The sequence below is a fragment of the Pagrus pagrus genome (genome assembly GCF_965226575.1).
Source record: "Pagrus pagrus genome assembly, chromosome: 16".
Lineage (NCBI taxonomy): Eukaryota > Metazoa > Chordata > Actinopteri > Spariformes > Sparidae > Pagrus > Pagrus pagrus.
In genome coordinates, this window is record NC_140200.1 from 5,475,597 (window position 1) to 5,502,012 (window position 26,416).

Consider the following 26,416-nt stretch of genomic DNA (forward strand, 5'->3'; position numbering starts at 1 on the left):
GGTTGAAGGGAGGAAAAGATGGCACCTCACAAGCCGCTGTCAGCCACTCCGCCCGGCTCCTCGTCCTGCGGACAGCGGCGTGCCGCCCTCTGAGATGGCCTCGACCGCACCACCAGCCGCCTGACGAGACACCGAGGACCAAGAATTGATTTTTTACCAAGACCGACCTGAAAACTGTGTCCATCCGCTGTAGCATATCCCCCCTCACACACACACACACACACACACACACACCCTGTCGCCTCTTCCCACCCTCAAACATCTGCACACCCAGCCGGCTGCAGGCTTCACTGTCAGGCTGCTTTTTATTAAACCCTCCCGGAGCTGCTGCTGCTGCTGCTGGATCTTTTTTTATTTCTACTGGGACTCAAACTCAAGGACGAAGCACTGAGCGGGCAGAAAACATCATCCATCTCATCCAGACGGGCGGGAGAGGAAGATGAGGTAAGCACAAGCATGCGTTGCTCTTTCTGCTGCACAGTAACGCGCAGGCTGCTCTGAGTCCACTGCGCATTATCATGAGGCACCACAGGATGGAGCGAGCCGAGCCCGAACATCCAGCCAACAGGCGGGCTGTGCGTCGGTGCAGAGGCCTGTGATGTGTGTGTGTGTGTGTGCGTGCGTGTGTGTGAGGGGGACACGGCGGGTCACCTGTTGGCCGACAGTATATGGAGCTTTAAGAGGAGCAGCACCTGGAGGCTTCCTGCTCTGACGCGTCACGTGGAGGAGGAGGAGGAGGGGGGGGGACGTTGTTGTCATGGAGACCACGCCGCACGTGTATAATTAATCCCACGCGTTAATTGCTCCACATGTGTGATCGCTGGGTTTTACAAAGCGTGCACATGTGTGTGAGTCATCTAAGATGCACGCACGCGCGCACACACCTTCCTCCGCCGAGAACCAATCAGCTGAGAGGATTTCAGACAGACACAGCTGTCTAAAGGGGGGGGATGCGAGCTCCCGGGGCTGCAGGAGCCTATCAGGTGAGGTGTTGCTAGTAGGGGGGGGGGCTCAGCCAATCAGCTGCGAGGCTGCTGCCACAGGGAGGAGGTGGGTGGGGCGGCGGCGCTTGGCACAGGTTCACCGTGAACAGGAGGAGCCCTGAGCTCCCTCTAATTGCTGCTGGCATTGATATTTGCGTGTGTGTGTGAGTGAGTGTGCACCAAGGTCAGAGGGGGATTGTGACCACCGTGGGTCAGTTTTAACAAGCTCCTCTCCAGCCTCTCACTGCTGCTGCTGCTGCTGCTGGTACCTCAGCTCTGTCTTCTGCTGATGGAGACAGACTCACTGTGAACCTGCAGTCTGCAGGATGGACGAGGAGAAACTAAAGACTGGAGGCATCAACAGCTTCACTGCCACTGTCATCACCATCTGTCCAGATTTAGCCAATCACCACGTCCACACTTGAACACTTTGACATCACGTCTGTCAGCGCTGCACGACATGCTCAAAAAGTGATATTGCGATTGTTCTGACAGATAATACAAAGTAATTCATATAGAGGATATAGAGGACGTTGAGGACGTGTACATATTCACGTTCATGACAATCGGAATGCTCTCCCTGGGATATGGAATGTTCATGCTACTTCGGAAGCTGAGAAAGATCGCTGCCGAGCAGACCAGTGTGAGGGCTGACAACGCCAAAACTCGGAGTGCTGTGGTGGAGATGCGATCTGGCATCTCCACAATGTGCGAGTACATGGGAAAGATGCGAGCAGACGTGGCTTCTAACCAAGAGGTCTTGGTGAAGCTAAGCGCGGCGAAAGCTACAGAAGAGATGGATGAATAAAGACGGCAATACTAGCTCTCACACCATCCCAGTTAACAACCAAATAACTGAAACTAACCTATATCGATTGGATCACCTTATGACTGTGTTACACTCCAGGCAACAAGTAGAGACTGTTGTTCACTCATGATGGACCAATATAGACACTGTGCAGACACACACGTAGTCTGTTGACTGTCTAGAGCTGGACTGCAGCTCTGTTCAATGCATGCTGCTGTAACATGTACGTCAAAATACAAAAGAAATATAACTTGTGGAAATAATGTATTCTGTGGGCAACGGGGGCGGGACTAGATAAGCATCTGCTTCTCCCGCTTTCCCTTTCGGCCATGTGTACTATCTGATTTTAACTAAGATGATGTGTGATGATGACTGTCTAATAACATGCCGAAATAAATAAATAAATAAATAATAAATAAATAAATAAATAAATTATTATGGATGATCGCAACTTTTCATTGTCACTGAAAATGACTGCGTCCAAGATGATGTGGCGATTCTCCCGGTCTCTGCCGAACACGTTTTTCATTACATGTGGAGAACAAGCTTCGTAGGAGAGAGCATCTCTGCAGCAATACTAAACTTAACTAAAACACTGTTTTACATTTATAAAATAACTGCAGCTCTAATGTCTGACTGTATATAGTTTATATAGTGTGTAGAAACTGCTTTTCTGTGCATTCGCATTTCTTTTTTGCAATTTTCCCAGTAACTCACAAGTAGCCACAGCCAGTTAGCTACACTACAACTACTGCAGCAATTTATTTAAGTGTTTTTTCTGAAATACGTACAGGTTGCAAAATTGATTTTAACAAAGTCACTCCACTCTTATTTTATTGCTGAGTGCGTATTTATAACATTTCTGAAAATATGCCGGCGTGAGCCAGAAATGCTAATTTTCAATATCTGCCTCTGTTTAGGTAGCTAGCTGATTCAGTTTATGCAGACCGTTCAGCGACGGTTGTATCACCGTGTATTCGCCTCATGTGATCTATCTTGAATGCTAGTTTGACACATGTTGTCCTTTGCCTCCAACTTACAAAAGAGACATTTGATCTCAGCACATCATCCAAAACAGATCCAAGCTCGTACACCTGAAGTCTGCGAGGCCGTGTGGACGTTTGGATCCGGCCTCCTCTTCCCCATTTCCTTTGTGCGCTGAATTATTACGGGACGATGGCGTGCATCACCGCTACACTTCAATCCAATCTTCATTAGCGTGCAGACACACTGACATCTCTCAGTCAAATTTAATTTGTCACTTGGAATGAAGTGGACGGTGTAAATAGATTCATAAAGCAGTGCCAGCCAGAGATGTGTAATTATCAGAGGAGCTTATGTTGTGATGTAAAGCAGCCTGACAAGCTGTCTGCTCAGCTGACACACTTGTTATTTCAGGGTTTTTTTCTGTCCGACAGCCACTTAAACCCTCAGCTGTGGTTTATTCCGGACGATGAGGACGAGCGTGTGCTTTACAGAGGTGCTCTGTAGGTGGCAACATAGACTGTGACTCACCACAACAAGCCGGCGCTTCATCCAGTGTGTTGCGGCGTGTGTTGGAGAGTGTGTCTCAGTGCTGGCTGTGTGAGTGTGACAGTGTTAGTAGGGCACAAACAGTTGTGTTGTGCTGCGATCTAATGAGCATTGATTGTCAGCGCTGTGAGCCGCAGTTCAAACGTACATTACCCAAGGTCAGATATACAGCAGCACCAAGGGGAAACACTAAAGTTGAAGTGTTTTTAAAGGTCATGTCAGGGTTAAGAGTCATTGTCAGCACACATATGTCTGTGTATCCTCTCGGGGAAAAAGAAGATCAGATTTTAAGGGATCCGAGTCTTTGCAGATCTGTCCGCTTCGTCGTTTGACAGGAAATGAACGGCCATATTTCGTACATCATCTTCAATAAGTGTTCTTGGCCGTGAAATCAAAACAAACAAACGATCATCCTCCGTAGATCCGAACATCTAATCCTATTTAGACTTTTCCTTTTTCAATTACCGAGGCAGTGAACCCAACACGGCTCCGGTATCTGTTTCTCATTTGTCAAGATTAGACAGGCGGTCTTAGTTTCTATTACCTCCAGCTGTGGACGGACCGAAGGTGCTGCAGGTCTCAGGGGGAAACATCCTGGGACAGTAAAGCCAGGGATCGTGATTCTAGTCTGGGATTTAGGTTGAAGGACTGATCCCTGGATTGATGGAGCCTGAATGTCTGATTCCTCATTTTATCTTTCCAGTTTCCTCCTCCGCCGCCTCTCCCTCTCTCCCACTTATTGATGAGGAGGCTGGGATTCGTAAAGGCAGCACCAGTAACTCCTGGATACGTGTGCGCCTCTGTTATTGCTTCACGTGCCACACACTGTGCCGACTTCTTGACTTTTGTGCGATCTGCCCTCTCCCCGTGTTCCTGAACGCAGCACGGCTGTGTAAAGCTGCTGTGATTGTGACGTAAACTCCCCCAGCTGTGCTCTGAGCAGAGTTTGAAGCTGTTATTTTAGGGGAAAATAGTTCAGTTCAGTGCTAATTAGCTAATGCTGGCATGCTAACACACATAAACTAAGATGGGGGGCGCGAAGTGCGATATGGCAGTACTTTGGCTTAAAAACAAATGAGCAAGGCGAGGCAATTAACGCTGACGCACCACTTTGTAAACGGTGTTTTAAAACGTGCATGGCTGAGGGCGGAAACACCTCCAAACACCTAAAGGACAAGCACCCAGACCTGCACACTGAGTTCAGGGAACGACAGGTAATTTACTCATGGAAAAAAAAAATCTGAATTCTGTTGAATCTCGTGATGTAGGCCACGCTAATTTGCAAGACTTATTTTTTACGTTTTATATCTCTAAATAGTTTTTTAAAAATTGTATCATTTTTTATTAATTTGTACATGTAAATATTAGCATGTTAGCTCAATAGCTTCCAGGTCATGTGATCAATTGACTCAAAATCAGTGTGGGATCATGTAACTACACTGGCTGCATGAGATACGCCTCTTGTTTTTACATTTTACATCTGTAAATATTTTTTATTAATTTTTATTAGCAAATATTAGCATTTTTAGCAAATATTAGCATGTTAGCTCAATAGCTTCCAGGTCATGTGATCAATTGACTCAAAATCAGTGTGGGATCATGTAACTACACTGGCTGCATGAGATACGCCTCTTGTTTTTACGTTTTACATCTTTTCATATTTTTTATTATTTTTTATTAATTTTTATTAATTGTTATATGTAAATATTAGCATGTTAGCTCAATAGCTTCCAGGTCATGTGATCTAAAGCCCCCTTATGGCTTTTCCCATTATTTTTTTTTTCATTTCTACGCCTCGTTCTTTATTTTACTAGTCCTACAGGTTTAACGCCACAGACTTCACACTCACTAAATATCATCTTCAGACCTTGATGATGACACCTTGTCAAAAGCTTTTGCCTCCGATATACATATGTATCATGACCAGATGCACAAAATACCCCTCTGCACCGAAACCCTCAGTCCAACAGGAAGTCGGCCACTTTGGTTCACAGCTGCCATTTTGTCAAACTTGAAGCCCCGCCTCCTACATGCACATACACTAATGAATTTCGGCACGCACAAGTGTCGTGACCAAACGCACAAAAAAGCCTCTTGGACCCACAACCTCAGTCCAACGGGAAGTTTGCCATTTTGGTTCAAAGTTGAGATGTTGCCGCCATCTGTCTGGTGCTTCTGGTCCGGATAGAGAGAAAATTGTGTGCATTAGAAAAGCTTGTCTTTGTGGTATTTTATTTTATTTACTGATTAATATGTTATTGTTCTAAGATTTTCTATTAAAATAAAGTAGTAAAGTAATGACATTTTTTGCGTTCTCTTTTTATTTGAAAAAGTATCGAAAGGTATCGAAAAGTATCGAAATACATGTTGGTACCGGTACCGATACCAAAATGTTGGTATCGTGACAACACTACTTTGCATTACCATATTTCTTATAAAACTGCTAATTAGACATTTCATTCATAATTAACTCATATTAACTGTCTATTTATGTAAATGACTGTAGCTGTGATGTGCTGCTCGTAACTCCACACACCAGAGGTTCCTCTTTGACCAACTCGCAGCCTCGTGCACCTGTTACCCTCGTGTTAAGCTGCGTATCCTATAACTAAATGACTGCTTAGTGCATCTGCTTGTGGCTCACCCGCCCCTCTCATTAACTCTGACAGCAGGATTGATGTGCGGCCCCGCCTGCGGCCCGAGCCTGCCCACTGTGGCCTCCCACCGCCGCCGCCGCCTCCATTTGCGTGGATGGGAGTGTTTGAATTGTGCTCTGAAAATGTGAAGCGCGGGCGCCATCGATCCGGCGTCATCACTGTTGCCCGATGTGTATTGACAGGAGCAGTTGGTGGTATGTGTGTGACCCACATGAGCATTAATAGTAACTGCGTGCTGAATGAATGCAGGACAATGGCGAACACATGGAGGTGAAGCCATAGAAGTGGATGTGTGACTTCTTATTGCGCTGGAGGTGAAAACAAGCTTCAGAGAGGAGGGGATAACTTTGGTGTTTCCATAATACAGCTACACTGTAAACCAGTATTGCTTACATCTGGCGCCTGAGGTGAAATAAATCAAAATGTCTTGCTTTATCGGCTGTAATGTCCCGACTAGCTGCAGCGGAGGTCAGATTTCTGTCTTGTTCTCACCGCACAGCTGTGTGCTTTGAAGCTGCACAGGTGTGCGTCTTGATTACACCTTCGTCTCGAAGTTACAACCTTGAAGTTGAGGTTATTATTTTTTTTAGCATTTTGTTCCAAAGACGTCTGAACTTCTGACAAATTTTTCACCCGCAGGCTATCGAGGATGCGGTCATCTCATTCTCCCCTCCACGTAGTAAACGTTCATGGTCCTAAAAGTAGGTCTGACATCAGCTTCATCGACAGTAAAACACCATCTGGTGAATAGTTAAAGCTGCTGTAATGAATATTTTTTTAAAAATGGGTCAAATGACAGACACAAATAATTATCACCTCGGCTTTACGAGAGTTTCAGCATATTTGTTTGTTATTTACAGCATGTACTCTGACTGTTTCGGTTTAGTCTCACAGCTCTAGCGTCGTGTCGACAGGCAAACGATCCAGAGACAAAAGCTGGAAACAGCAGATTGACAAAATTAGCAACTATCTGGTGAACATACTGGAGTGTTTAGCAGTTTACAGTTTCCCCCATGTGTTGGTGGAGGCCAAAATAAGAGCTAAAAGGGGAGTGAATGTTGGCCACGTCTCAAACATGACTGTAAATGAATGCTAATGTTGCTGCAGGTCTGCTACAAATGTGCTAATGTGTGTTTAAAAGTGGCAGTTTGATATGCAGCTTGCATTATTTAGGTGTTAATGCAAGTTAATGAATGTGTTGATTGCTGTTTTGGCAAATATTGACTGCAGCTATGGATTATTTTACACCATTAGCTTGTGCACATGGAACAGTTGACCCAAAATAGATGTTGCGTAACTTTGATGGGTTAACAGAGCTAGTTGGAGAGCACCAACACTTACAGCTGATCAGAGTAAAGGACATTTTTTAAACAGTCTTTCACTTCTCTCTCCTAAAAGCGATGCTAAGCCTCTGGTGTGGTTAGGATTAGGCACAAACATGCATGAAAAAGATCATGTTCAGTTAAAAAATACTTGTTTTGGTTGCCACAAGAGACTTCCTGTCAAGTTACAAAAACTTTGGTAAAAGTTTCTTACCATCAACCGAATGTTTACATTCATCTGCCATGTTTCAGCGTCATATAATCTCATTTTGGCAACCCGTGTACCAAATGTTCGCCAACTTTCCAAGTTGTTTCGACTTGAGAGGGCACTCATGAATTTTTCCCAGTCGGAAAAAAAGCTTTCTCTGATAATTCCGACAGCACCTGAATGCAGCATAACAACAAACATTGAACAGCAGTCTTGAACTGTGGTCACTGGCTTCTCCTCTGTAACTCTGACTTAAACCTGTGCTTCGTCCTCACCCCGACCATGAAGCACCGGAAAAGATGTAGCAACATAATCCAACTGCTAGCAATTAGTTTTCCATTTTGTTGTGTATAAACAGAAGACTGAACATTTCTCCTAACAGCTGCAAAGAAACTGTAAAGCTTTTATTGGCTGTCTCCAAGTTCTCTCTCATTTTGCAGATGTATCGGCTCCATCGTAAGCCAACCTTTTACAAAAACAATGTTAATGGGGCAGAAACAAGAATGCACAAACATCTGTGACACCGTCAGAGCGCCGAACGTTCAGCTGCTCGTCGTTTAGTTTCTCTGCTCGCATGCGACTTGTGTTTATTTATACATCTCAGGAGCTGTGGCGTACGCCGCGACGCTGCAGCCGCGTCACACGTGCGAGCCGCAGTTGTCGTAACGCGGTCTGACAAACGCGGCACAAAATGGAAGAAGGATGTTGCAACGCTGCGATGCATCCAGTGTCAGGTGTGAGGTCACGTGTCCCGCCTCTGTGCTGAATCTGTGTGATCACCCAGTGCATTCTGGGTGACGGCAGTGTGGTTTTATGAGTCATAATTATGCACACTGAGGCGTCACAGTGCAGAGCGCTGAGGATGATCCCCGCAGACGTTTGTGTGTGTGTGTGTGTGTGTGTCTGTGTGTGTGTGAGAGGTAATCAAATCTTTGTGAATGAGAGGGAAATCACTCCCTCCTCCTTTTCCCCCTCGCTCCGTCTCCCTACAACCCCCCTCCTCTGTATCTCCTCTGCCAGCAGCTCCCATTGGTGTGTTGCCGTAATTAAAATGATCGGCTCATGTGAGTTAGACAGCGTGTGTGTGTGCGTGTGTGTGTGTGTGTTTGTTTGCAGCTGAAATTCAATCCGGCGGCCTGAGAGGATGAGCCGGCGCGAGTTAACCGGGAAGACAGGGAAGCGTCAGAGATCTTTTAACCTCCTCTCTGTCACACCTCTCGCGCTCATTTAATCCCTTTTCTTTTCTCCAGCCTCACTTTGCCTCGTGTAGCGTGACGGCGTACAGGTGGATTGTGGGTGTTTTGTGGGGATGAAGGGAGAGGGAAGTCAGATTGGATTAGGCAGAATAACACTGGACTGGATCGCTGTAAAAACAGGTCTTTGGACAGCGACACATATTTAGTTGCTTTGACTCCCGCACATTGGATTACAGATGAAACAATGGCAGTGACGTCAACGTGCTCGAGCTCAGCTTTGATACGAGGGTGTTCACGTGTACATCGGGTGAATCGTGTAGGAATTATAGCCCCTTTTATTGCCCTTTTCTCGCTCTCAGTTCAAGGGAGGTCATTTTTCTGAAATGATATCGAATCAATGTGATGAAAAGGTGCCGAAAACCACTTTAGGAGGTTAAAAAATGCTCGTCAGAGTTCACCAAAAGGTGCAAACCTCTGCTGTGACAAAAAGGATAAAGGTGAGTAAATGTCCTGAGTTCTCGAGTAGTTCGCAGAGTAATGGAAAGAAGAAAACGCAGGGGAAGGATCCAACAGCCAACAACACACCCATCTGTCAAACTTGGTGGAGGTGGTGTTGAAGCTTGTTCCTCTGCAGCAGGATGAATGACGATAACTTTATAGATATCTGGTCGGTAGTGTTGGTATGTGGCCATGTGTCTGCGTGGGCATGTTGTACACAGACAGCTTGTGTGATGTGTCTACTTGACAGCTCCTTCATGTGTGTTAGCGTATCACAGCAAAGAGAAATGCAGCTACAGTATGTCAACAAAATGCTTTTTGAAATATGCTCCCACTGCACAGCAGATACTGTCGTGCAGGGTTGTGTGCTGTCTGTTTTCATGATGTTGGCAGTACCAGAGTGGGTAAAGGAAGTAATACAGCAATATCCTACTCGAGCAGAAGGAAGGTTAGCCAGCGTGATACTACAGCGAGTTACATTTCAGACTTTGGGAGACATGTACCCACACTTCAGACAGCGACCGGTCGGGGTGTGGAGGTCATGAAGTCAGCAGGGTTTGGAGCACCACTAAACGAAGAAGATCCCCATGCTTAAAGGCATAATATGTAACATTTACATATTCAGTTTACTTACATTACCCCAAATAAAATTGTTTTCTTCAGGCTGCGAGGCTCCTCAGTTCATCCTCAGCACTCCATCATAAATACTTTTAATTTTATGACTTATCCAGCTTATTTAGACTTTGTGATCGTGAGTGTGTGAACAGTTTGTACACACCACGGAGAATTAGCTTGTTTATGCTCATTAAAGTCGACTTTTATTGTGACAGCCTCGACTCTCAAAACGCTCTCAGCATCACACACATTTTACCAAACCCAATGTCACCCTTCCCTACGGTTTCTCACCGGCAGCATCGTGGGTTTTTTTCCTCTCTCGCCCTCTCTGCTCGGCGTGATTCACCCATTTTCACCCCAAACCTCTCATCACATCCTCCCGGTCTGTCCTTCATCCTCCCCGCCTCACACACACACACACACACACACACACACACACACACACACACACTCACTCGCACGTGCTCACACATACTTCATGACACACATTCACATGCACTCCCTCAGTCATGCTGTGCGTCAGACAGAAGGCCATCCCTCCTGCTGTATGCTAATAGCCACGTTGTTACAGTAGCACTTGGCAACTCTCTCTCACACACTCAAACACACACAAACACACACTTGGTCAAACATACAGACACACACACAGTAGGAATCGGAGGTGTGTAGCTTTGAGGATTAGGATACAATCTGCTGCCGGGGTCGAACCTGAGAGAGAGGGATGGGGGATGGGTGTGCACTGTAGGCTGGATGTCCTCTCTCCCGTCCTGTTGTTGCCTCTCTCTCCATCTTTTTCCCTCCCTCGTGTCCTCCCCTTCCCCGACTCTCTCTACCTGTCCACCTTCCGCCCTCCCTCATCCGTTTGTCGTGAAATCAATCCCCCTCTCTTCTCGATCTCTGACCCCTTTCTGTCTTTTTTCTTTTGTTTATCCCTCCCGTACTCAGTTTGTTTTGTGTCTCCGCTGCTCAGATACGAGGCCAAGGACCCACACACACTCACCATCGCACACAAACACACCATGGTGAAGGCTAGTGTCCCTTGTGACAGCCAGAATATGATGTTAAACAAGTATTTCTCTTCTTGAACAGAAAACGAGAGATGAAGGATGAATGACTTGTTGCTGTTCAGTAGGCGAGCAAGTCTTTTCGCTGCCTTTTCACAGACAAGACACGATTCATGCCCTTTTGCTTTCATATAAATGCAGCCCAGTGTGCTGCATCGGCCGGTTTCACAGTCTGCGTCCTCACTCAGTGAATCACAGCGAGGGGTTTTTTAGAGAAAGGGATGCAGCCCGTGGCGTGCCGAAGTTTAATTTGGAAAGAATGTCATCCATTGATTGAACTGTCATGTGTTCAATCTGGACACACACTGGCCACTGTGGAAGTTCGTGTAGCTCGTAAATCAGGCTGAAACGCCACAATATACTCACACATGGACCACGAAACATCACCCGCATCTGTCACATGTTCAGAAAATAATGAAAACAGCAGCCAGTGTGAGGGGGGAAATGTTTATAGTGCAGTCTGTGGTGTCACATATAGGTCAACTATGTTTCAGTTAAATAAGTGGGCTGAAACAATAATCTGAAGAGAGGCCCAATCCCAATACACCCCATGCCGCTACCATTTCGCCCTACCCCTGCATTTAGCTTGTTCACGCCTACACGTAGATGTAGGGTGTTTCATTCTTGTTTGTATAGTTGGGTAGGGTGAAGTGTTCACACACAGACTCGTCATTACAGCTACGGTCGCTTTAAAAAGGCCTCCGAAAAGACTGTTTGAGACGAAACAGCGTGATGCTGCGTGTGCATTCAGCCATCGTTAATGCTTTTGAAAACCTAGCAGGAGTGCCCCCTAGGACAGGTGCGCCATACCATGGGGAAATAAATGAGGTTTTTTTTCGGAGGAACACTTCAAACCGAGTGTTTGTTTCGATGAATTATGCTACTTTTCTTTACGACGAGCGTGAAACAATCACTACCAGTTTGCTGGTAGTGATTGTTGGTAGTTAACTTCTCAGAAGTTAACTAGCCAGCTAGCAAACTTTGCATTGCTATAGCTGATTTGTGCACGGCAGCCCCACATTTTGATCTATTTCAATGTTGCATTCCCGTCTTTTGATGGCTTATGACACACAAAATTTAACTGAAGTCTGGCAGAGTAGCAGCCCGGGTTGCTAATGTTAGCCCATAAAGCCCCGCTAGTGGCCAAGTATCTCGATCTTCATCAGATAAATGGAAGACGCCAATGTGGCGGTAGAGAAATCACCACAGCTGAAGACGTCACATTGGTGCGGTTGCATCTGTTTACATAAATGCCACCAATGATTTACAATTTACTCGTCATGGGCAGCATTACTCAGCCTGCCTCTTACCTAATCATGATTCTGGGCGGCATCCAGCGTTCTTGAAACTCGGCCCACAAACATCAGCATATCTCAGCTCTGATTCTGACCGTTTCTTTTAAACTCTCGCTCTCACAATCCTCCCGACCTCATGAAAGTGCGGGACTAAATAGCTGGAGTACCCCTTTAAATCTGCTTAAATCGCTGTGGAGCTGTAATGACACTTCATTTCTCTATGGGGGCTTCATGATGCAACACATTGCAAGCAGATATTTGCATCTCACTCGCAGTAAATATGTTTCTTCCGGGGGTTCTGGCAGATACGTGAACTAATATCACACGGATATAAAAAGCGCACGAAACACATTTTTATTGGATTGAAGATTTGTGGCCAAACACCACCGTCGGCCGGGCGAGTAAACAGGACTTAATCGCTGCCAAATTGCAGCGTCCACTGCCCTCCACGCCGATTACAGAGCGAACCGTGTCATCCAACAGCTCTGTGGTCTGTGTGCAATCAATGAAATTGCCTGCTGGCAAAACACAGCAGGACAGATGTGGGTGATGTGAGCTGTACTAGAAAGAGAGCGTTACTGCGATGTCAGAGGGACGTACAGTAAATATGGGAGGGATTTATTGGTCACTGGAACCGACCCAGAAGATTAGTGGTTATGGCCGACGCACCACTCACTGTATGTAATTTATAATCTGCATGCATCCGGAGGAAACGTTAAAGAGGAAAATGTTGGGACTGGGTGCTCAAATTTGGTTTCCTGTTTGTTTTAATGACCCCACTATTTAATTTAATTAAATTTCACAGCTGATGCGCACGTGACTGCGTCCTCACACACACGCCTCCAGCTGTGTGTGGTTTACATTGAGCCACATGTTACCAAACTCCAACAGAGGGATGCATTGTTTCTTTAATCTGCACCTGTGTCCCTTCCTGTTAATGAACAGCAGTCAGATCAGTGTGTGTATTTGCCTCTGTGTGTGTGTGTGTGTGTGTGTGTGTGTGCAATTGTGTTGCATCCAGAGCTCTACCCAAGCCCCGACACGCCACCTCAAATCATATGCGAGAAAAGATGGGAGCCATCAGATGAATTAAAATCTGTTGCTCCTCCTCCTCCTCCTCCTCCTCCTCCTCCTCCTCGCCTCCCTTCCCTTTTTCCATGCGGGGCTTACGCATCCTCTCCTCGGCCAATCCTGGAGGAGAGCAGGGCGTGTTGAGGGGAGGAAGAGGAGAGAGAGTGGGAAGGAGGGGAAGGAGGGGCAGGACCAGCAGCCTCCGGGGCTGGCGGCCCATCGCTCTTGTCACAGCTGGGAGGGGAGGATGGGAGGGGAGGTGGGAGGGAGGGAGGGGTGGAGAGGGAGGAGGTAATCCAATGAGACACAGAGAGGAGAGGCAGTGCGAGGGCAACGCCTCACAGCACCGGGAATCTCTCTCCATCTCCATCTCTCTCTCTCTCTTTCTCCCCCCCTCCTCTGTCTCTGAAGCGTAAAAACCAAAGGACTCTCATCTCCCATTCAGTCTCCTCTGTATGTGGCTGAGAGCTGCTCTCATATTTTTTTCTGAAGCCTAACTCTTCAAACATTTCCTTCATTTTCTCCTCGTTTTTTCTCCTCCGCCAGCCAAAGGATGAATTGACGAACCACAAACCGGGATTATTTTTTGTCACTCCTGTTGTCTTTAGGATCTTCAGCATCTTTTTTTTTTTTTCCCGGAGTCATCTTTGTTCTTGTGCACACAGCTGCTGAGTGTACAGTGGCTGCTAGTGGGGAAATAGGTTAGTGTGCCTGTTTCGGTGCCGGGCAGCAGAGGTGATTGAATGCTCTGTGCGCGGTGGAGGCGAAGAGGAGGGGGATGCCTTCCTGGCGGTAGCGCTCTGTAGCCCTGCGACCACTTGGGGAGAAGGTGACTTGGGATGCTGCGGCTGAACTCCGACCTTTAGCGAAAGTGTCAGCGGCCAGAATTCAGGAGAGACAAAAGGGAAAATAAGCTATTTTTTTTCCTCCATTTTTCTAGTCGCAAAACAGGTCCGACCTGTGCGTGGACACCATGGACATCAACCTTCAGTCGCACCGATTCTACTTCCCCCAGATCTACTGCGCTGAACCGGGGGCGCAGCCACCACCACCACAGCTCACTGAGTTCAAAGTCAGGTAGGCTTTCCAAGAGATCCATCACTGGAGACACCCAGATCTGTAGTCTCCGTTTGCTTTGTGCCTTTTGGATCCACCCAAAAATTTAAGCTAGAGCATCTCGACTGTCGTTTCCAGCAGATCCCCAGCTGCTGCTGCTGCATATGAAGCGTTCCTGTGTATGATGAGTGCTGCTGCGAGTGGCTGGTTGCCCTTGCAGGGGGATGGGGCTGCATGCTAATGTGTTAGCTAGCCGTGCAGGAAAGTGTTAGGCTCCTGGGAGAAGCAGAGGGCATTGATGGCCTATGGAGGAGCTTGCCAAGTTTGGACAGAGGGGTTGACAGTGCAGCGGTTGTGTTATATTTGCCATCCCAGGGCGCCGCGGCCGCTGTAGCCCCCTCGTCGGCCGCCTCTGTGGCTCTTTTGTTCTCTGCGTTTACGCCTCTTTTCTTTTTCTGCCCCTCTTTCTGAAAGTGCTCAGGGTGGCTTGTTGCATCCACAAGCCGACGCCTGCCGTCATGGTTGCACAGCGCTTGAGGACGCATGCTCAGAGATGCAACAGCTTCCCCGCTCTTTGTCTTGTTCAGATGTAATTGTGCCGGATGGAGCTGTTGCATTTGGGCGTGCAAGAAGTCAGACCTGATGCTGTGTGGCAGGAGATAATTGTCTTTTCTCTCACACATTCACAATTATTTCACCTTCTCCTCAGCCACCTGTTCTTGCATCCATCCAACCATCCATCCATCCATCCTTGCATGCATGTTTTGAGACGTTCTTGTAATCTTGTGTGCGATACGTTTGTCGATTCCTCCTCTAACAGCTCTGATTAGTGCAGCTTTAAGGGACTCAGCCAGAGTTTCGCCCCACTAAGCAGCTTTTAGTTTGGCTGGTGCTCCAGGCTGGAGCAGCTTTATGGGGCTACAGCGTGTCACTATCACGGCCTGGCCGAGCTCCCCGATGGCGCCACGGGAGTCCGAGCTGGGCGGCATCACCGGGAGAAAGCCCATTTTTCTAATTAGTCCGCACCCGCTTTAATTTAATCCTGGAACAACTCTTAAATAATCACATTTTCAACTCTGATGTGCCGTTGCCAAGTCATGCCTGCTGTTTGTCTAACAGTACAGAAGGGTTATTTGAAATAAACAAACAGGTTCGATCCACCGCAGTCGCACCTCAGTGATCTCTTCTGAACTGTCCACATCGGCAAACATCAGGAAATGTCAGCAAACATCAGCGTTTGATGCATCCGTGCAGACGGGAAAAACACAGTCTCGCACATTTCCGGCTGAGCCTCACACCTCTCCTCTTCCTCGCTGGAGGAAGAACACGTAACCGACACACACACACATGCACACACACTGTGAGCGTTCGCAGAGATTAAAGAGATTAAAAAGTGCGACGTGTTTTCATAAAACCAATCCAGGCCCCTTAAGCAATGTTAATGTTTCACAAATCAGATTTTATGCAATGAATACTCACTTACAGAAGCAGCGAGAGGATTTATTGCAAATGCAACGTAAATGCATTTCTGCACGGATTAATCACTTGTCAGGTTTTTTCCTCGCCGTTGAAGTTAGTTCGCCAGTAAACGGGAAGTGGACACAGAAACACAGCGGTGTCAATCACCGTGTTATTAGCAAGGTGAGCTCGTTAGGTCTAAGTGAGAGGAGAAGAAGAAGAAAGACTGGAGGGAAAGCGAGAGGCAGAGGAGGGAAACGAGATGAGAGGGAGAGAACATGGGAGACCAGGAGAGCGAGGGGGGGATGGTGAGAAAAGCAAAGCTAAGCAAAAGGAAGAGAGAGAGTGGATTGTAAATGTGAGAGGGAACCAGTGAGACGGATGGGGGAGGAAGTGGAAGAGCAAGGAGTGATTGTAGGAAAAAAATAAATAAAATATGTACGATGGTGGTTTTTTTGGTGGGGCTTTGGTGTGTGGCACACGCCTTGGAAAAACATACGCAAAGGATGCTGGGACATTAGAGCCAACCCCGGGCTCCATGGTGACCGAAGTCGATGGAGCCAGAGTATGGCCAGATAACCATGACAACCGGTGCAGCAGAGACATGTACAGCACATGTATGCACAGAAATGCACACACACATACATGGAGGGAGAGAGATCTTCTGCTTCACTGCCTCTTCGAGCTCCATAGGGAGAAGAACCCGACCTTCTCGGTAATGTGTGCGATTGTGTCTTATGCTGGAGATCCAGTGCAACGGTATCTGTTGTTTCTGAAGCAGTTCATTCATTATTTTTTTTATTTGCCCTCATGTCTTATGTTCATTGACAAAAACAAAATACTAGAAAGATGTGTTCTGATGTGTCTCATCACTAAACGACTGAAGAGGTACGCTAGCTAGTGTCTGGTTGTGTTTGACCAATCCATTCAACCCAAACTCCTCCCTACGTGAACGTTGTCCTCAAACCCGACACCTGACTTCCTCCTTTGCTAGCGTCTTGATTACTGCAGCCACAATCATCGTAAACATGGGTCATAAAAAGCTCCTTGCACAGATAAATGTCTGTTTTTCTGGTGAGGATGGGCTGGATTTTTTAAATAATATTTTAAAAAAGTATTACCAGGAGAAAAAAAGAAATATCTCTTGTTGTTTCAGCCTCATTTTAACCACTGCTAGCGATGCTGCTGTGCTACAGCCTGCTAACCGTTAGCCACTTTCCCTTCAGGTGTGATATCCACATAGTGACATTGCTAAATTTGTCTTCTTGTGCTGGAACATCTGTCCACATTAACAATGAACTAGCATGATTTTGGCTGGTTTTACTACTGTTTAGATTAGCTAGGAGGCTAAAGCCAACGCTGTGTCTTTCCACTGTCAGCTGACATTGCACTGCACTGGTCGCATGATCAAATATTTAAAAGGACCTATGTTACATTAACTGACAAGGACGTCTTGTGTCCATGTGGATTGTGACTTTTCTGTCTCAGTAACAGAGGCAGAAGTAGCATGATGACAGTCAGCATTAGCATCATTTAACTGTGACCGTGATCTTTCCCTAACCTCACCCAAATCAACCTTTTTTTTTTTTTTGTTTCTTCGCTCAAATGGTTTGATTCGGAGGCATTATCGCCAAATGACCTGCAGTTTTGTGTCATCTGGTTTGGAGGACTTGTGTCAGCCGGAGGAGCGAGTTCTCAAAGTCAACTTTGCAAAAGACAGATCATTTTCCAGGTCACTGTACGGTAATTTACCTTGTTAAAAAACAAGGAAATATGATTCTGATCTAAGCTTTCCTTCCAGAAGACGATGAGGAAGCTCGCTCCTCGTATTCACCTTGAAAGCCTTTGACTTCAGTCCAAGAGCTGCTGTAATGTACGTTATTGCTTGAGGATTATGTCTTGCGATGATGGAAGTGCCGTTTGTTTTTCAGGATTCCCAGAGGAGATCAAATGTCTGTATTACTCCCTCAGTGCACCGTGGCCTGACAGATTGGAGACGGACTCCACCGCACGTGCATGTCAAACATAAGAAAGCACTGCCGGAAATTTGTGAAATATTCTGGGTCGTTGAGTCCACTGACTGATGATTCGTGGCACAGACAGGAGCCGCACAAACCCACATGTCCGCTACGGCGCTGTGCGTGTTTTTGCGAAAAAGAGGACGAGCCGGCCAATTACAGGAGCCTGTGAGTGTGTTTTATGTGGACTATCAGGTCCCACTGTAGTCTGCAATGGAGAGCACTTAACCTAATGGCCTTCAGCAAACGCTCGACTGTAAAATGGATCACATGTAAACATGTCTGCGCCGCGTATGTGTGTGTTTGTGCATGTGCATGTGTGTTTGTGTGCGACTCTCCACAGTAAGTAGCAGCAGTTAAATGGCATCACAGGGGAGAGAGCGCTCAGCCTCGGGGCATCGCCACAGCTTCCTTTTTTTCTTTACTTCCCTTCACTCTCTCCTCCGTCCTCGTTTGCTTCCGGGCACCAGGAAGTGTTTCTTTTAGACGCTCCCGAGCGTTAATGCTTCAGCGAGGCGCTTCACCTACAGTCTTTCTCTCTGCTGGGAATTTTTTTTTCCCCCTCTGCCGAACGGAGACGCATGCATTTTTTATTTAAAGCCACCCCCGCTCTCCTCTGTGCTCCCTATAATCTGTATCTCTCTGCCTCCTTAGATTTATCTCTCCCTCTCTTGTCTTCATTTTTCTTCTCCCTTCCTCTTTCCACGCTCTTCACTTTATTTCCCTGTCCCTCGTTTTCCCCTGGTGCTCGTTCTCATTTTATCGCTCTCTTCCTCTCAGCGTGGGGTCGGACGTCTCAGCCCAGCCATTAGATTTCGGCGGCTCATGCCTGGGTCTGACTGGGAGGACGCCTGCCTCCCTACGTGAATGCGGCCACTTAGCGGTCGACGCAGACAAAGTTTTCCCTCTAACATGTTTACAGTAGCACATAACTTCAGCTGGAGGTAGACGAGGACAGCCGGAGGCATCACGGCCCGTATTAAACATTCCAACAAGTGCTCATTAAGCCGAGATCAAGATTCCCACGAACAACATACTAGACAGGAATGTCTGGCTTCTTGCTGGACTTGAAGCCTTTAATGCCGAACATGAATCAGAAATGAAATGTCCTTTAAAGTGTAGGAAATATTTTAGTGTAAAACATTCAAAACAAACATTACCAAGAAGAAACAGTGCTGACATTATGTCAAAGACGTATATGTGTTGTGTTGAAGACACGTCTGCTGAAGTTAGCATGCTAACCAGCTAGCTCTGACCACCTAGAGGTGATGTCCTGTCCCCGCCTGCCTTGTCTGCTTGTACATAGTCATAGTCATAATTTGCTGTAAATCGCCTCCATACTGAATCCCTTGTCGTTAAATTCACCTCCGTCAGTCTTCGTAGGCTGTGTTCACGTTTGAGCTGAGTTTTATTGCCCACTGTATGGCTAACTGAGCTACCTTGCTAATGGCAGCTAGTTGCTACAACCAAAGCTAGCTACAGCAAATAGTATAGTGAGCAGCAGTTAGCTTTCATGCTTCCCCCTAAAATTTTGGAGCTATCTTCGACAGGTCGTCATATCTTACATTCAGCATTTTGACAAATAGACTTGTTTGCTTTTTTATTAAGAGCAAGATGAGAAGATGCTCTCATAGCATATGTGTCTAATAGGCTAAATATGAAACTTGAGCCAGGAGGCAGTTAGCTTAGCCGAGCACAAGCTGGAGAAACAGCTAGCCTAGCTCTGTCCAAAGTCTTTGGGCACCTCTAAACCTGGCTGTTTTCCCTGTTCCTCTTATTTATGCTAAGCTAAGCTAACCAGGTGATCATGATCGTGATCTTGAAGGCATCCATAATCTTTTTTCAGGTAATTCATGGTGGATTTAACGTCCTTTTCTGTTTTCAAACATCACATAACCTCATTTACTAGCATGTGAATAAACCAATAGAGTGATGGATGACTACTGATTGGACGAACTGCAGTACCTGACGTGGCTGTGCCTCAGGTGACACGCTGTAGATTATGACGTTTTGATGAGAGGGGTATCTTCTCATCTAACTCTCGGCAAGAAAGCAGATAACATTATTTCCCATAATGTGGAATTATTCTTTAAAGTGATCTTCATGCACCTGCAGGATTCATATCTCATCTGCCTGCACATTATCAAATCTGTGCTGTGCGTTCGGTTGCTCTGAGTTCACAGCAGATTAACTTGTTTGTTCAGGACTGCAGTCAACTCATCAGGGATCTATTGACCATGTGTTGTCTCTGCCGATGCTTCTGTTATGTCAGAGGATTTGGCCGTCTTTGCAGAGACATAAAGGACCATCCGAAGACTAAATCCTCCGGCACTGAGAGCCTCAGTTATTTTCCACTCTTCTTCTGTCTCTCTGATATGAGCCAAGCGGGGTCAGACGGTCCCCTCTTTAATTTCACTCGTTCCGCCTGGCGTCATCTCCCGGTGATGGGAGGATAAGTCAGGAGGGAACAAGACGACGCGAGGACAGCAGTTAAGAGTTAAGACCGTCCGAAGTAAGCTCTGTATTCGACCTCGCGTACCCGCCATTTTGGCGACGAAATTAAAACAACCTCCCTCGAACCGCTGACGCACCACTTAAACTCTACGTGTGTCTAAGGCAAGATTTCCTCGTCCGTCGCACTTCATAATACCTGCGTTTATCGGCCAAAGAGAGTACCTGATCTCACAAGAAAAACCTCCTGCATCTGCCCTCCCCAACGAGATTTTCCTACTGCTGTGCTGCTTTTTCAGACTCTCAGCATTAGCGCTCGGGGTTGAGGAAACTCTTAAATGCTTTATGCGATCATGCGGAGCAGCAGTAAAAGAAACCTCATCCTTGCACTCTCTTCACGGGCTCTCAGCACGAATTAAACCATAAACTCAAACCTGTTTTATGGCGCCAGAATGTGGCTTTATTCCTTTTCGGCCGTCCCAGATGACCTCTGCGGACTGTCAGAGACGTTTAAAGGCTTTATTAGCGGTTTGAACAGTGAATAACAAATCCCCCAAAGCAAAGGCCACATGTACAGCAGACGCGGAAAAACATTGTGTGTACGGTCTGCAGATTGTGTAGCGTCTGCCTCCGAGGCGACATACATTATCCTATAGCGGTACGTCGCACACACTCCTATGGAGGCATACACCCGTGCTAACACACAGCTGCAGCCACGTGAGACTTTGATGATGAGGGGATGAGACAGGACTCTGCGCAGCATTGTTGCAAAGACATCGGCGTCTGTAATTAAGGAGTCGACTGTCTGAAGGCTTATGTTGCCGGTTTTTTTTTTTCTTTTTTTTCATCCATATCTCGCTGCTCATTCATCTTTTCTTCACAGCCATATTTTCTAGGCCAAGCGAATATTCCACTCCAGTTGTCATGCCAACAGATTAGCGTGCTCTTGCGTGGTCTCAGCAGTCGGCACTAGAGTCTAGGAGTGTGTGTTTGTTATGTGTGCATGTGACGTCCAGCGTGTGTGTGCGTGTGTGTGTGTGTGTGTGTCATCTCTGCAGGGTCTCCAGGCTGTGGCATGCATTCAAATACACACACACTCAGAGACATGCTGTTTCATTAGCATGCTTTTGTGTAACTCTTCGTAGCGGACGTCACATCACATAGAGATGGACGGGACCGAAAATACACAACGAAGTAACTGCAAAAGAGGTCGTATTATGCTTTTTGGGGGTTTTTGTATTTCCTTTATTGTGTTATGGAGCGTTTTTGTGCATGTAAAAGGTCTGCGAAGTGAAAAAGTCCACGCCAGAGGGAGTTACTCTCTCCCACAAACGCCTGGTTTGGAGACGAGCCTTTACTTCTGTAACTTACGTGCGTCACTATGTAACAGGCGTTATATAAATATATATTTATATACATGTTATAAAATATATACGGCTGTACCGCTGCCATAGTTACCAGCTGTAGCAGCGTCATTTTAGATCACACTACCTTGCTCGGCATGACCCGCCCTACTCTGCCTCTGATTGGCTACATCCTGCCCGTTAAGTAATGTGCAACTCTCAACAAAGATTGAACAGAGGCTGGATGTCTCACTCTGTAGCTAAAACGGAGCGTTCAAGACACAGAATGAAAAGGGATGCTATAATAATGTGTTTTTTGAAAATTAAAGTATGTAAACCTGTTCTCATAGGACCCCCGAATAAAAGTATAAACCTGAAAATTTGCATAATATGACCTCTTTAAAGTCTTGAAGCCTGATGGTTGGTTAGAAAATAGGGTTAGAATTCAAATATATTTGCTAAAAGTAAAAACGTGTCTGTGTTGTACTCAAATTTTAAAGACAGATTATTGTTTTTCTCCAAGCATCCCTGTTTGTCTGGGATGCTTCTAAGATGCTCCGAAATTTCAGTATAATTTTCCCAGTAAACACTGAATTTACAAGCTTTGGTGCTGACAAAACCCCATAAACAACTCTGACAACACCATTAAAAAGGATTATGTGAATGAGCAGTAAAACCGCTTCTTAAATGTCAGTGCCTCTAACGGGCATTTAAATCAACCAGCCGACTAGTTTCAAGTCTCTGAAAGTTGATTTTTCCACAAAATCGACATAAACTGAAACCAGTCACACCTTTCATCAAATCTAAACAAGTATAAGGCCACGCTAGCGTCTCTGTTGGACTGAATGTACTAACACAAACATGCTAAAATGCTCACAATGCTAACGTGCTGATGTTTAGCAGGTGTTTAACAGTGCTTATGCCTGTTCTTCTTGATCAAGCTTCAATAAATGTTTAGCGTATTACATCCAAGTCTCCTGAACCATAACTTAACCGTAATTTAATGGCAATCAGACCAATTGTTGTTGAGATATGTTGCCTGGAGCAAAGCGGTGGACACGTTGCCATTCATGCAATTTCTTCCTGGCCTCAAACATGCGTTAACTCTGGTATATTCCTTTTAAATTGCTATTTTCTGGCTTTACTGTGTTGCTTTTGAAGGAAATGTCCCTGTAACTGTGTCAGTGGTCTAAAACAGTGCACCAGATTAACTTGCACAATAGCCTGCAAAAATTGGGCCAGAGAGCGAGATGATTTAAAACTGTTGGTCCGTAGAGATGAAGTTTTAAAGCCGCCGTTCTATTTTGGGTACTAATGTGCAGCGTCATGTCTAACAATAACAACTAGTCACGCCGCAGCTTCTCTGTGAGCCATTGTTTAATAGTCAGTGGGAGACCTACGACCGTCCTCGACTATAACGTTTCCACGAGCTCGCAGTGAGTGAGGACGACGTCTACACAACTCTTAACCTAATTCAGCCGGGGCCAGCTGCTATTTTTAGACTTTTCCTTTGCAAGTTGAGCAATTCAGTTTGTTTTATAACTGTTTGTATGAGAGCCGGCAGGCTGTTTGAAAGTCTGCTGTCAGCGCTCGCCCATTTCTCTCTCTTCTGACTCTCCCTGCTTCACTTTTTTTTTCCACCCCCCCACCCTTCACCACCAAAACCTCAAATACGCAAGCAAGCAGCCCGCTTATGTAACCGGCCTGCAAACCAGCCACACAGTTTACTTTCTCCTAGACCATTCTTCACGGATATACGCATAAACATGCTTCCACACATAAACACGCAGTGATTTATATCATGGGACAGAAACAAAGAGGCACGCACACACACACACACACACACACACACACACACACACTGTAATGCCATTTTTATTTATTTGCTCCTTCCTTGTTGGGATGAACTGAGGTATTCCTGGAAGTATGATTTTAAATACTGTATCATAGTGTGAACTTGGTCAGATTTTTTTATTTTATACCACAGTACCAAGTTTTTAATGTATTATCACAACAAAATAACAACATTGTTTTTTCTACTGTTACAAACATGATGTTTTTTTGTTTTAAATTCAACCACAGGGCAAGAAACTCACAAATCCTCCGTGGTAGCTCACAGGGGAGGGACCATAGCTCCATTCATGTATGAATATTGGACTGTATTAGTTTAATTAAAACTTGTAATTGTAGTGAGTATATTGCCTTTTTATTTTGTATTTTATTGCCTTTTCTAAGCTCCGTAGGGCAGTTGTGTCCTGCAGAGCTCAGCTGACCGTTGTAAAAAGGCTATAGTTTGTTAAGGCGAATGTAGCCGTGGCTATAGACCAATTGTTGATGACTGGAACAGAAAAGCTTTTGCCAGTAAGTCATTAATTGTTTAACATATTAGGACATTTTATATTTGTTGTATTTAAAGGGGCTCTGTTGAATTTAAACCACAGTCCAGCTGCATTAAACAACTTAAATTGTCCGACAGCTTGTATAGACAACTGAGAGAAACGGGAAGGGTCTTATTTTTCATATTACGTTACAATCCACTCGAATACCGCCAATAAAAAACTGATTAATACTCATAAATTGCTACATATTGCTCCACAGAGCCTCTTCAAACCACACAGTATTTCTTTTAAAACCTCCTTTTCAGCGCTGCCGCCTGCTGCGAGGCCCTTCCACACTCCTCGTTGTGTAATTCTTCATGCGCGGGGAATACATTCGCATGTCAAAACTTCTTGATCATCTTGCAAAGTTACAGAAGAGCAAACTGTCTGAACATTTCTGCAGCGCAAACATGGCTGACATCCAACACGGCGAAGCTCTAGTTTCACAGCAGCAGCAACTGGGACAAACTCCTTCTGTGTAGTGGTCTGTGAAACAAACGGCTGATAGAAGTTTGTTTGGAGACTCAAATGGGAGCAGAAATTAATGTCATTTAACCAAAGTGGCTCCTCATTATGCCAACTGGCCCCTGTGGTTGGATTACGTGTCGGTTTAGCACAATTTATCCCATTTTCTATGAAATCTGAGGTTTAGCTCGGGCTCAGTCTCATTGCTAATGTAGCTTTGCCCTGGCACGCTTATAAATGTTTAAGCTGTCAGCTGCTCTTTCTCTGCTTTATGCAGCTTTGATGTTTCATGCAGAAGATGCTCACACACACACACACTTGCGTGCACACGAGAAGTTTGCTTGCGCAGCCCGTCTTGGCCGGTTCGCAGGCGGAGGATTCTCCATCGCTCTCATCCCGTCTAGGAAAACAGAGAGCGTTTAGTAAAAAAGGCGTTAGACAAAAAAGACAAACAATTTGCGGTGACGATTGTTCTGCCAGCTAACTCTCGGGATTTGGCCGTTCCCTCTAAGCAGCTGACTGCGGGACACAAAGGCACTTTATGTGATCCTCTCCTCTCATCTTTCATTGCCACTGAACCACAAACCCAAAAAACATCTTTATTACATCAGTGAATCAGCAGCAGTAGTAGAGAAAAATAAAGATTTTTAAAAGCATTTGGCTGAAAACTGTCACATCGTAAATTGAATTTATGCGTTGTTATTCACTCGTGGGGACTTAAAGTACCACTCTCCTTAAAATCCAATGAATATGAAAGCAGAGATATAAAGATAAAAAACCCAAACTCGCAGCCGGCTGAGCCACCAGAGCAGCAGAGAGTGATATTAACCAGGAATGTTGGATCTAAATCTTAAAGTCTGGCAATAACACAGCTGCTCGTCTAGTCTCAGGATCGCTGCTGTGGTTTGTAATGATTGAACTGAGGCTTTTTTCTGCTCGAAATCTCAGAGGAGGATCCAATATTTGGTTTGCAAATCACATGCGAGTGTCTCAGCAACGGCCCCTCGAATCTAAATCTCATTTTACAGATTACACACATTTAAATTTCAGAATAAGAGCTGCGATTATTCTCTTTCTGTGTGTGTATTTTATAGTCGCCTTCACTGGTGACTGAGCGCACTCAGTTACAGTACGCATACCTGCCATTTAACTACAATTATCCAAGGTGAAGTGGTGTCATGCATCAGGTGTGGGCAGTGTGTGAGTGCTGTTGTGTTTACGTGCATTTATCTGCTCAGTTAAAGTGTATTTTCTTCACTATATTTCAAATCTGTAGCCTGTCGTCTCTCTGTTTTAATGCGTTCTGGTATAATGATGTCCACAGTGATGTTTAGTTGTGTTTATGTTGTTTTCCGTCTCTTCGGTGATGTGTCATCACACGGGGTTTACTTTGTGTTAACCTCTTGTTCTGGCAGTAGCATCACTGGATAAGCTAATCCATTAAATCAGTTTAGGCCATTTTTTTGATCTCCTGATGACTGCCCACTGGCAACTTTCCATTCAGGGACAACATTGTGAGCTAGTTTGTTGGCTGGATTGTGTATTTCTTTTCCGTAACCTGCAGAAACAGGCCGAAGAGTTGGTTTCTATTCCAGGTTCACAGTATGTAATGTGCTTTTTGCATCGTTTTATGGCCTTGATAGTTAGTTTGTGTCTGATTTAAGCTTTTGTTTGGATCCTAAATTATGGATCGTGATTGATTTCATCTTGAGCTCTCTGTCAAAATCGCTCAGATATGAGACGAGGAAGTGATGAAGTCTCACAGTCGGACCTCACAACATAAAAAACAGCATCACAGATAAAAACACCTGTTGCTCTATTTAGTTTCCTTTGGCTCAGTTTGTCAGTTATAATCTCTGGTTGGTTGACGGCAATCTCTTAAGAAGTAAGAGAAGTGAGCATCTTGATGTTTTAACATTTCATCTTGGTGCAGCAACCAGCAGATTTTCACATCCTTTCTTAAACTACATTCATAGCTTTGCTTACAGGCGATAAAG

The 26,416-nt window shown here is 45.5% G+C and overlaps 1 protein-coding gene across 3 annotated transcripts in view; it reads left to right on the forward strand.

The window, feature by feature from the left end:
* evlb (Enah/Vasp-like b) overlaps positions 1-26,416 on the forward strand; it is a 48,496-nt gene continuing 22,080 nt past the window's right edge. For 2 of the 3 annotated variants that reach the window (XM_084377930.1, XM_084377931.1), the window contains exon 1: positions 13,576-14,327. In XM_084377930.1, coding sequence (XP_084234056.1) covers positions 14,224-14,327 — 104 coding nt within the window. In that variant the 5' untranslated portion in view covers positions 13,576-14,223. Of the gene's footprint in view, positions 445-13,575; positions 14,328-26,416 lie in introns of those variants that run through there. The other variant, XM_084377932.1, reaches the window with a different exon arrangement.